This window comes from Gorilla gorilla, chromosome 6, assembly GCF_029281585.2.
Source record: "Gorilla gorilla gorilla isolate KB3781 chromosome 6, NHGRI_mGorGor1-v2.1_pri, whole genome shotgun sequence".
In the NCBI taxonomy this organism is placed as follows: Eukaryota; Metazoa; Chordata; class Mammalia; order Primates; family Hominidae; genus Gorilla; species Gorilla gorilla.
The window spans coordinates 111,969,103-111,982,071 of NC_073230.2; the positions used below are offsets into that span (position 1 = coordinate 111,969,103).

A 12,969-nucleotide genomic window follows, 5' to 3' on the forward strand; every position below is an offset into this window, starting at 1 on the left:
CTACTAAAAATACAAAAAATTAGCCAAGCATGGTGGCAGGCGCTGGTAGTCCCAGCTACTCAGGAGGCTGAGGCAGGAGAATGGCAGGAACCCAGGAGGCGGAGCTTGCAGTGAGCTGAGATCACGCCACTGCACTCCAGCCTGGGCAACAGAGCAAGACTCCGTCTCAAAAAAACAAACAAACAAACAAAAAAAAACCTGATTGGCAACTTAATCTTGAAAGAAACATAAAACATAAAAACTTCTCAGAAAAATCATAATTACCAAAAAAAAAAAAAAAAAAAAAAAACCTTTGCTTTAAAACCATGATTTGTAGATTAAGTACTCCCTCTGCTGAGCAGATCTGGTTTTGCAAACTCTTTTCATCTTCCCTAAATGCTAAACTGAAATTGGAGCTCACCATTTGAAAAGTACTTTCTTCCTCTCAGATACAATCACTAGGTGTATCTGCTTAATGTTTTTGTAGACCATAATATCTAGCTCATCTTTGGTCCCTGTGGGGCAGTTCTTGTTTATCTGTAAACAATGTACTGACTTCTACCTAGTAGAAAATTGAGGAAGAAACTAGGGTTTCTATGTTATTTCTGGATGACCCACTGTCTGAAGGTCTACCAATAAGGCTTTATTATGTGAGCTCCTATCTTAATAATCTCTTTCAAAACACAAATGCCTTTGGGAAGGAGTATATCCAAAAATAGAGGGCACATTAAGCTAATTCCCACAGTGGTGGAAAGAGTATCTCAGAGTTCTGAGAGACAGAAATGAAGAATACAAGGAGAGTGAGGGATCGCAAGGCAATACTTAGTTTTCCTACAATTTCTACCTATCTTCAGGTGACTTAAAAAAAAAACCTCTGAATTTCTAAAATATATTTTTCCTGAATCTTAATGATGAAATGTAAATATCTTCATCTCTATTTCTCCAAGATAGATTTCTATGAAAATACAGAATCAAAAGGTATATATTACAGATCTTCATACATATCTCAAAACTGTTTTCCCAAAAGGTATTATCAATGTATAATCTCATCCCAAATGGATAAACGCTCAGAGAGCTCAGGAGACAAGCTCAGGCTAGAGACAGCCTCAGAGTTACAGCTCCAAGTGGTTGAAGCCATTGAGGTGTTTTCAACTAGCACGTGGTAGAGACCCAGCAAGTATTTGCTGATAGAATGTCCTAGTGTATCCCCCTCAGCTGACCACTCTTGCTGTTCCCCAGGAGAAAAGACTGGCTGGTGTCAAGAGCCTCATCTGTTCAAAAAATTAAGTTACTTGTTTAACTTGAATTGAACATAGAATCCAGTAGTCTTTAAGTTGGGCATGTGAATCTCCAAGAGCCCACAAAGACTTTTGAAGGATTACATGGGCAAGAATAGTATAACGGAGTCCACTTTCAGATCTTCACCTTTCCTACGAAGGTTGGCCTTCTATATCCATGGGTCCTGCATCCATAGATTCAATCAACCACAGATCAAAAATATTTGAAAAAAAGTTTTATCTGCACTAAACACATACAGAATGTTTCCTCTTGTCATTATTCCCTAAATGAAACAGTATACCATCTACTTACATAGCATTTACATTGTATTAGATATGAGTAACCTAAAGATGATTTAAAGTATAGAAGAGGATGTGTATAGGTTACATACAAATGCTATGCCACTTTTTATCAACCAACATCAGTCTCCATGGAAGGTCTTGGAACCAATCCCCCATGGATACTGAGGGATTACTGCATTCTTTACTTAAACTGATCTGCCTGAGGACACAGTTTGCTATTTTCTTTTCCTACTTTTCTCTTTCACAATGGCTCTTCCTCCCACTCTAGAAAATAAAGCCCTCTATCACATCCATCTGGAATCTTACTATAAAGAAAACTGAAGCAGAGAGATTTGGAAATTTTCTCAGTCACCCAGTTAACAATTGGTGAAGCCTAGAATCAAACTTAGGCTTTTTTTTTTTTTTTTTTTCTTCTGTAGAGACAGTCTCTCACTATGTTGCCCAGGCTAGTTTCAAACTCCTGGCCTCAAGCAATCCTCCTGCCTCACACTGCCAAAGTGCTGGAATTACAGTCATGAGCCATCATGTGGGGCCTAGGAAGGTCTTACAAATAAGAAATAATCCCCTCATCTTGCTTCAGATGCTTTAGGTTTCAAGTAACAAACTCAACTTAATATGTACTCTATTAGCTCCTACAAGAAATTCAAAGGTAGATGAAGCTTCAGTGTGGGTTTAATCCAGTGGCTTACTGATGTCACTAGGGCCTGGTTTCTTTCTATTTCCCCAATTGGCCTTTTGTGGAATCCACTTCATGCTAAAATTCTCTCTCCTTGTGGCCACACAGGTAATTGCCAATGTTTCCAGGACTAAGTGCTTCCCCATCAACATCCAGAGAGAGTATATCCAACCAGCATCCTGATCTAAATCAGCTTGGATTACATATTGCCCTCCCCCATGACCCTATACCTTCTGCCTCTCTGTCGTTACAAACATTATGGCCAGGGAAACTGAATGCACCGGTTGTTGCAAGCCAGTTGGGGTCCAACCCCAGAGATGGGGATAGACAGTTTTCTTGAAGCAAATGGGCTAGGTGAGGGAAGAGACAGCATATAGAATAAGAATGTAGGAAATATTAGGAAGAGGGAAGTAGATGCTACGTAGGCAACTTGTAAATGCCCAGTAGACATCTGCTCCTGGAGAACATGGGAAAGGAAGAAGAAAAGGGGGTAATTACAGTAATTGAGATCCACTTACTGAGTGATGCTGTTGTGATCTATATCTTTTTAGAGACTGCTTTGAGATCTAACTTGATCTGACTCCCCTTATATGAACAAGCCAAGTATGGCAGATTATATTTTCCACAATGGCCATGACAGTATCTCCCATCCTCCATGTTCTTTTTGCAATGTGCCTTTGTTATACCTCCCATCATGAAATGGGTTCCATGTTCCCTCCCCTTGAATCTAAGTGAAAATGATGTTGACTTCCAAATCTAGATCATAAATAATGGTATAACTTCTACCTGGTTCTCTCTGGGGAGGTTTGGTCTTAGAAATCAGCTACCATACTGTGAGGAAGTCTAAGCAGCCCATGGGCAGGTCCAGACGAAGAGGAACCAAGCCTACTGGTTCACAGACCTGGCTGAACTCCCAGCCAACAGCCAGCACCAACTTGCTAGGCATGCAAAAGAAGATATCATCTTAAAAGTGGATCTTCTACCCCCTGCAAAACCTTGCCAAAATTTCAAATTTTTAAGCAAACTAAGTGATTCCTGTTGTTGTAAGCCACCAAGTGCTTTAACTGGTTGTATGTCACATGGCAATAGATAATTGATACACCAAACAAACAGAAAATGACTACAGAGCCAAATCAAATCTGTCATTCCATCCATCCCTAGCAACATACATTCTGAAAAAAAAAGCCTAGCCATAACTATCTTTCATTTTAGACTTTTAAATTTCAAACATTTATAAACAGTAGTATAGGGAACACTTATGTACCTATCACCCAGTTTCAACAATAATTATTCTGTGATTTTTGTATCATCTATATATCTACCCATTTCTACCTATTCTCAATTATAATTTAAGGTAAAATTTATATTATTTCAAATGCATAAATCTTATTAGTATAATTTTGATAATGAAAATACCCACACCCCGGGTGTGGTTTCTTTCCAACTCTCCGGAAAGTTCTCATGTCCCTCTCCAGTTAATCCTCCTGTATCACTCAGAGTCCAGTCAAGAGACAGAAATCACACCCGTGTTTTGAATAAAGAACAATTTATTCTATCTCATAAATACGTTCTAATAAAGAATGCAATTCAAAGAATTACTAACTAGTAAAAAGAGAGTAACTACTAAGAGAGAGCAAAAGAGAACACTAAAGGACACCCTGTGGCTCAGACAGAGTACCCAAAGATGAAATAACCTTGGAAGGAGGGCAGCCACCTCCCCAAGGCTGAGATTCAGAGAATGTGGAGTGTGGCTGAGGTATAGTGGGGAAGTCCATTAGGTTGCCCTGAGACAGAGATAGTTCTCAGCCATGATGGTCCAAGGCTTGGTGAACAGGACCCCACCAGCTCACACTAGTGAGCAGACGCCCCCTGCTGGGGTGCCAATGGGCTGAGGCTTGTGAGCAAAACTTGCTGAAGAGTGGGCACCACTGGGTGCACCACACACATGCTCCTGGAAGCTGTGTCATGTGAACAAGAAGTGAGGAAGCACATAGGAACCAGGAACTGAAGCCCCATCTCCCTCCAGGGTCCCTCCAGCACTGACAAGGCTTAACAACATGCTAGCCCAAAGCAATGCCAAGGTCTAGATTATGACACCAGTCCAGCTTCTAGGTGTCAAGGGCTACTTTTCTCCTCCTCAATATTTCTGCAGTATTATAATCAGCTGTCTAGTTTTATGGGGAAAAAAATTTTAGACTTTAACTAAAATTGCACTGAATTTATACATTTTCTGGGAAGACATTACATGTTGTTATTTTCCCATTCATAAACACGGCAGAGTACTTCATTTCTTTAGGTCACCTTAAACGTCTTTCAATAAAATTTTACAAATTCCTCCAAACAGGTCTTTCACATCTTGTCCTAAGAAACCTTATATTTTTTGTGGCTATTATGAATGTAATTTCTTTTTTTTTTTTTTTTGAGACAGAGTCTTACTCTGTTGCCCAGGCTGGAATGCAGTGGCGCGATCTCGGCTCACTGCAAGCTCTGCCTCCCGGGTTCACGCCATTCTCCTGCCTCAGCCTCCTGAGCAGCTGGGACTACAGGCGCCCGCCATCACGCCCAGCTAAATTTTTTTGTATTTTTAGTAGAGACGAGGTTTTACCTTGTTAGCCAGGATGGTGTCAAGCTCCTGACCTCATGATCCACCCGCCTCAGCCTCCCAAAGTGCTGGGATTACAGGTGTGAGCCACTGCGCCCAGCCTATGAATGTAATTTTTAAAAGCTACTGTTTAAAACTTTGGTTCTAGTGAATTGAAATGCAATTGATTTTTTAATATTCAGTGGAAGAATTTTGTGAGGATTTTTTTTTTTTTTTTTGAGATGGAGTTTCGCTCTCATTGCCCAGGCTGGAGTGCAATGGCGTGATCGCAGCTCACTGCAACCTTCGCTTCCTGGGTTCAAGAGACTCCCCTGCCTCAGCCACTCGAGTAGCTGGGATTAAAGGCATGCACCACCATGCCCAGCTAATTTTGTATTTTTAGTGAACTTTCTCCATGTTGGTCAGGCTGGTCTTGAACTCCCAACCTCAGGTGATCTGCCTGCCTCGGCCTCCCAAGAATTTTTTTTTTTTGTCTACTGTTTCACTGTGGGCGTAATGGAATTGTCAGAAACTGAAAATACTAGGAAATGTAGGACTATGGATATTGAGAGCCCATTTGACAACTGAGGATTGAATTTAAAGTGACACAAGTCAGTTTAATTGTGTGTTCTTCCTTTAAATAATGTTCAATTGCTCAGGGGTAAGCACGGACTGCTGGATATTTGAGTTTTACCAGGGATAGGTGTTTGTCACATCAATAGGACAGAGGGAGAAACAGGTAAAGGAGATAATCGTATTTGAAAGTGATCATAATGATGGTGGCATTTTAAAAGCATGTCTGCAAATGATATTTCTTACATAAAGAGGTGGGGTTTAATTCCTCTCCTCTTGAATATGGATTAGTCTTAATAATCCACTTGTAATGAAGAGAATACAGTGAAAGTGATGTTGAGTAACTTCTGGGGCTAGGTTATAAAAGGAGATTTTACTTGGCTCTGTCTCTTGGACACCTGTATTGGGACCCAGCCTCCATGCTGTGAGGAAGCTCAAGCCACATGGAGATGTTACACATAGATGTTCTAGCTGTCAGTCTCAGGAGAGGTCCTCATCGACAGCCAGCATCAACTGCCAGGCATGTAGGGAAGGAAGCCTTCAAGATGATTTTAACTTCAGCCACTCTGACATGAAAGTGCATGAGAGATCTCAAGCAATAACATTCTGTCAACTCCCATAACTGTGAGAGGCAATAATAAAATGAATACTGTTATTTTAAATCACTAAATGTTGTAAAGACATTTAGGTAATAGACATCTACAATAGTGATGAACCAAGGAATCTAAGATGGGTAAAGAGAGAAATAAGGACATAAGAGTAATATTTGACAGTGCAAAGATAATTGAATGAAATGGTGGTTTGAGTCAGTTGAAGAAGTGCTAGTGTAGAAGCTCCAATGTGAGTGAGCTAAGAAATTAAGAGATAAGTGGATGAAGAAATGGAGATTTCAGAGATGGTACAGCAATTTAGGATAAAATGGTTAAGAGTATGACCATAGAAGGACATGACTGAGGAACGGTGAAAGCAAAGATAACTGGAAGAAAGGTCAAGGATGTGAACGGAACATCCCTGTGAATACTGCGGCCACAAGAACAATGACAGGAGTAGAGAGAAAGGAAGATGGTGAGCCAGATGCTAATGCTACCAACAAAACATAGAGATTGGTACATAATGAAGACAATGAGTGCTAAATCTGATGTTATGAACTACAAAGAAGCTGAGACTTTAGAAAAAGGAGGGAAGATACGTAGTTTGGAAGTGGAAATGGGGAGCCAAGGAAGACACCTAACCTATCTCTAGATCTGAGGTAAACTGAGGAGTGAAACAAGACAGTCTCCCTAGGATTTCACATCTGAGTAGGATGTGGAAAGTCACCATGGTCCAATGACCCTGCTACAACAATTAGAAAAAAGCAGACACATTACAAAAATCACATTTAAAAAAGATATTGGAGAGCCACGGAATTCCAGGGGAAGGAAATTTTTCTGAAGTAAGCTGACAATGCACAGCTGCTTTTTTTCCCTGGGAACGTGTGCCAGCTCTGGGTAGGAAAGAGGACAGGGCTGGGCCCAGGCAGAGAAAGTCTACAAATGGGAAGAGAAACCAATAGGCTTATGGTGGTGGCACGGGGCTAACATGACAGGTTAGAAACTTGAGGTGCCCCAAGTGTGGCCACTGTCTCCCATAAGGCAGTGAGTTCTGGGAGTGTTCACACAGGAGGCTGAGGAGCTAGAACATCAACTCCTACAAGGCAGAGTGAGTCTTTCATAATCTCAGGGAAGGAAGAGGAAGCCTGCCTCAAACATACAGCCAGCATAACCTTCAATGTACTTGCCAGATTTTAAAGTTGAGGGCCCACGGCCGCCGCGCCATCTGGGAAGTGAAGAGTGCCTCTGCCCAGCCGCCCCACCGTCTGGGAAGTGAGGAGCGCCTCTGCCCGGCCGCCCCACCACCTGGGAAGTGAGGAGTGCCTCTGCCTGGCTGTCACCCCCTCTGGGAAGCGAGGAGGCCCTCTGCCCTGCCGCCCCACTGTCTGGGAAGTGAGGCGCGCCTCTCCCTGGCCACCCCACAGTCTGGGAAGAAAGAAGCGCCTCTGCCCAGCCGCCACACCTTCTGGGAAGTGAGGAGCGCCTCTACCTGGTCGCTGCCCCATCTGGAAAGTGAGGAGCGCCTTTGCCCGGCCGTTGTGCAACCCTTGAAGTGTGAAGTGGCAGCCTTGTGTGTGATTTTTATGCCCTCCCCAAGTTTGCATTTTTGATAGTAAAGTTTACTTTTAAAAGTTTTAAATTGGGGAATATATATACATATATAAAAGTTGAGGGCCTAGAAGGGAAACTAAAGAGCTAAGCTTAAATACCTCCGAAGAGCAGAACCAAATCTCTCACAATCTTTCAGTCTGAGGAGACAGAGACTGGCTAGCTTCTCAACCAAAAGCCCAGAAGAGCTATGCCTGAGGAATAGGGATGAACCAGAGGTAAACCGAACCCAAATAAATCCACAGTCCAAGCTCAACACAGATCAGTCCCTTCCTGGACTGAGGTCATGAGCTCTGTACCCTATACAGAGGAAAGGATGAACCTTTGCTGGCAAAAGAGTATATCATCTGGAGCTTCTATTGTTCTTTTCTCACACGATGTCCAATAAAAATAAGAAATTACTAGGTATGGGCTGGGTGCGGTGGCCCACGCCTGTAATCCCAGCACTTTGGGAGGCCGAGGCAGGTGGATCATGAGGTCAGGAGATCGAGACCATCCTGGCTAACACGGTGAAACCCCGTGTCACGCCAGGAGAATGGCGTGAAGCCGGGAGGCAGAGCTTGCAGTGAGCCGAGATCCCGCCACTGCACTCCAGCCTGGGCGACAGTGCAAGACTCCATCTCGAAAAAAAAAAAAAAAGAAATTACTAGGTATGTACGAAGGCAGGAAAATGTCTTGAATTATCAACAGAAGAAAATAAGCAATAGAAGCAGACCCACAAATGATCTGGATATTCAAGTTAACAAATAATGATTTAATTTTATGTATTTATTTTATTTATTTATTTTTTTAGAGACACAGTCTCACTCCGTCACCCAGGCTGGAGTGTAACGGTGTGATCTCAGCTCACTGCAACCTCTGCCTCCTGGGTTCAAGTGATTCTCATGCCTCAGCCTCCCAAATAGCTGGAATTACAGGCGTGCACCACCACACCTGGCAAATTTTTGTATTTTTAGTAGAGACAGGGTTTCAGCTGGTCTCGAACTCCTGGCCTCAAGTGATCCACCCACCTCGGCCTGCCAAAGTGCTAGAATTACAGGCATAAGCAACAAACAATAATTTTAAAATAACAACCATCAACATGTGTGTTGATCCATTTTGCACTGCTATAAAGAAATACCTGAGGCCAGGTAATTTATAAAGAAAAGAGTTGTATGTGGCTCAGGGTTCTGCAGGGTGTACAAGAAGCATGGTGCCAGCATCTGCTCGGCTTCTGGCGAAGGCCTCAGGAAGCTTTTACTCACTGCAGAAGGCAAAGGGAGCCAGCATGTCACATGGGAAGAGAAGGAGTAAGAGAAACAGCTAGAGGGAGACTCTTCTAAACAACCAGCTCTTGGGTGAACTAATAGAGGGAGAACTCACTCATTATCACAGGGGAGGGCACAAAGCCATTCTTGAGGGATCTGCCCACATGACTCAAATACCTCCCACTGGGCCCCACCTCCAACACTGGGGATCAAATTTTAACAGATTTGGAGAGAACAAATAAAGAAAACAGAAAAAGGCAAACTGAATGAAAAGATGCATAATTCTAATAATCAGAATTTATTTAAAAATCAAATTGTCATTCTAGAACTGAAAAACATGTCTAAAATTAAGATTTCATTTGATGTATTTAAGAGTAGACTGGACGCAGCATAAAACAAAATTAGTAAACTTGAAAACCATCAATGAAAAAGATCCAAACTTGAGCTCAAAAAGAAGAAAATGGGGAAAAAGCAGAAGAGATCAAAAGAGGCATGTAGAACAAGGTAAAGAAAAAGAAAAAAAAAGCTAACATATGTACGATTGGAGTTCCAAAAGGAAAAGAGAGAACTGAATAGGAGTACTATTTGAAAAGAACCAAGAATTTTCTAAAACGGATGAAAAATATCTATCAACAGATTCAGTAAGCCCAGGGGACCAAGCAGGATTGTTTAAAATGTTTTTTAATTTTTTATTTTTTTAGAGATAGGGTCTTGCTCCATCACCCAGGCTGGAGTTCAATGGTGCAATCACAGTTCACTGCAGCCTCAAATTCCTGGGCTCAAGTGATCCTCTCCTCTCAGCCTCATGAGTAGCAGGGACTACAGGTGTGAGCCACTAAGACAAGTTAGCTTTTTTTTTTTTTTTTTTTTTAATTTTTGTACACACAGGGTCTCACTATGTTACCGAGGCTGGTCTTGAACTCCTGGCAAGCAATCCACCTGCCTTGGGCTCTCACAGTGCTGGGATTACAGGCATGAACCACCAAGCCAGGCCTGATTTTTTAAAAAATCAGTCTCTATTCAAGAGATTTGCAGGAAAATGATACTGTAGGTAGAAAATCAGGTTTTATTTAGGACAGGTAGATGAAATTCAGAAGAGGTTAAATATACAGGGAAAACTTTAATGAAAGGTTATTTATGTATTCCAAGGCTTGCAGAAGATGGGTTTTAGAAAAGTATAAAACCTGCCAGACATGGTGGGTCATGCTATGGTGGGTCATGCCTGTAATCTCAGCACTTTGCGAGGCTGAGGCGGGTGGATCACCTGAGGTTAGGAGTTCGAGACCAGCCTGACCAACATGGTGAAACCCTGTCGCGACTAAAAATACAAAAATTAGCTGAGCATGGTGGCAGGTGCCTGTAGTCCCAGCTATTTGGGAGGCTGAGGCAGGAGAATTGCTTGAACCTAGGAGGTGGATGTTGCAGTGAGCTGAGATGGCACCACTGCACTCTAGCCTGGGCGACAGAGCTAGACTCTGTCTCAAAAAAAAAAAAAAGTATAAAACCCATCTGGGAAATTGAGTCAGATAAATAAATGTACAGACACGATATGAGGCAGAATGGAATTCATCTTGATATTCTCTTAGGAGAAATGGGTAATGAGTTTAAGGTGGGTGTGTGGGGCCCAGAAGATTGCTCCTTTGCACTTCCTGCTAGTGTGCTAGCAGAGGTGAGTGAAGGACTCCTCAGGAGAACATGATCTTAGACAATGGAGAATGCATATAAGGGCCTCCTCTATGGGTGCAGAACAATGTGGCAAGCTGGTAAGGAAGGAATGCGTTCACCCAGAGGGGGAACTGGGGACTGCCTCATTGCAGCTTTGTGATGTTATAGTAACTGGCGGCCTAGATGAGAAGAGGCCATCCCTTCCTTGATGTACCCTGACTCTCAACTCAAGTCCATTTCTGCCACCTGCTCCACCGCCATATCACAGACTGAGCCATCACTCAGAATGGCTGCACCCTGAATTGTAAATATAAACGTTCCACTTTCTGACCCCCACCTCCTGTGTTTCCAGCTCCCTCACTTAATTACTCCCTCTACTTCTCTTCACTCACCTCTTAGAGGAGTCTTCACTTTCTGTCCATGTATCAGTATGATATCCTTTTCTCATTTCCCACGGAGTCCTTAGAGTCCTTGGCCCATCACTTCAGATACTCAGGAGCTTAGCTCCCTAACCTACTGCCTTTCCATTCTATTAATATATGCCTAGCAAATTCCTATCCCAGACGAAGTCAACTTGGTTATCTCTGTACCTACATCTGATTTACTGACTGCTACTTGAGAAAATCACACAACCGGGAAGATGGGTACCATTCTCCCTACATATTTTCGAGCACAATTGTATAGAGGTACAACACGAAACTCACTGTAATAAATTAAAACAATACAGCTACGGACAGAGTAAAAAGTTAGAATTCTCCATCTCCTCCCCCAAAACCATTCCACAAGACATCTGTTATTAACAGTTTGGCATAGGTTCTATGCATGCACTATTGTCTTAAAGATAGATATATACACATATATGTACATAAACACATATACAACATATATGAAATCAAATGGACAGCTAGAGCAGAATGGACAGTTGCTAAGCAACTTGCACTTTTTCTTTTTTACTTAATACTATGTGTTGGGAGCCAGCCATGTGGTGTATGCCTGTAGTCCTAGCTACTTGGGAGGCTGAGGTGGGAGGATCAATTGAGCCCAGGAGTTTGAGGCTGCAGTGAGCTAGGATGGAGCCACTACACCCTAGCCTGGGTGGCAGACCAACACCCCGTGTCTCAATAATAATGATGATAATAATAATATATCTTGGAGGGCATTTCTTTTTAGTAGGTACAGATACACTTTATTCTACATAATGCCTCATTCGCTTAGTCACTCTAGGTCATTTACTATTTTTACTATGAAACAAAGTTATAATGAATATCCTTGTACATCCTCCTGAACACATGTGCAAGTATTTCTCTAAAGTAGATCCCTAGAAGTAGAAATGCTTGGTTAAAGGGTACATGTATTTAACATCTTAATAAATATTTCTCAATTACCATCCAAAAAGGAGACGGGTGGGGGTCTCTACCAAATTGCCCTCCCAACCGCCTAGGAGCGTTACTACCCTCAGGTAGGACCACCTCTTTCTTTCCCTAGACATCTCTCTCCCTCATTCTCCACATAACGTATCTTTGCTCGAACCTCCTACTGCACCAACAGCCCCATCCCCACTTAAACACGCACATTCTTGGTAAATATCTCACCAACTATTTGTAGAGAAAAAAAGAGGTCAACAAAGGCAAACGTTCTCAGCTCTCTACCCCCAAACCTACAAAACCTAATGTCTATCCCCTTCCTGTCTTCCTTCCCTCCTATTATAACGGCAGTAGGAGGGCAGTCCTTCCTGTTGTCTAAAGGCAATCCTGGTTGAGAGGGTCCTTACCTTCACAAAGGGCTGACTACACTGACCAAAGGTCTCAGCTTCCACTCTTCCCTTAGCTAACTTCCATCTATTTTCTGCCCTCGCGGCTCCATGGAAACCTCAGGCTCACCTTGGGCAGAATCCAGGTCCTTATCTTAGGTGACTAGTGCCTACTCCCTACTTCTGACAAAATTCTTCATAATGCCAGTCGGCTGATTTTCCTCCTCAGGCTCTCTGGCACTTCTTTCTCACTCCTCCACTCCTCAGGTACTTCTTGTCCAAACCTTAAAACCTGAGTTTGGGGTTTCCGATCTGGGCCTTGTGCTCATTCCCCCTGGGAGATGTCACCCATTCCCCACGTGCAGCCACCATCACCCTCTGTTTTCTCTCTAATCAGCGTCTTCAGCCCTGATCGCCTACAAGTCCGAATTTGACTTCACTTTCTCGCATTCTGCCCCGCCTTCCCTCCACTCCTCCCCAACCCCGAAACCTAGTCCCTCCTCCGGGAAGTCTTTCCTGACTCCTCCCCCTTCTAGCTCCCCACCGACGGTCTGTGTCCGCTGCCACGCGTGTCCAGTACCTCGCAGACCTGAGGAATGTAGTTCTCCTTGAAGTAGTTCTTCAGCCTCGGGTTGGCATTGCGTAGCGAGGCCATGGCCCAAGGCCTGACGGAGAAGCTGCGATAGTACCCTCCCCGCGCTGGGACTAGGGGCCGGGCGA

General features: G+C 43.1%; 1 protein-coding gene across 1 annotated transcript in view; it reads right to left on the reverse strand.

Moving 5' to 3' along the window:
• Nucleotides 1-12,952, reverse strand: part of FBXL13 (F-box and leucine rich repeat protein 13) — a 260,413-nt gene extending 247,461 nt beyond the window's left edge. The window contains 1 exon segment of the mRNA XM_019030762.4: nucleotides 12,830-12,952. Within this exon segment, the coding sequence (XP_018886307.2) occupies nucleotides 12,830-12,904 (75 nt within the window). The 5' untranslated portion in view covers nucleotides 12,905-12,952.
• Between the last annotated feature and the right edge of the window lie 17 nt (nucleotides 12,953-12,969).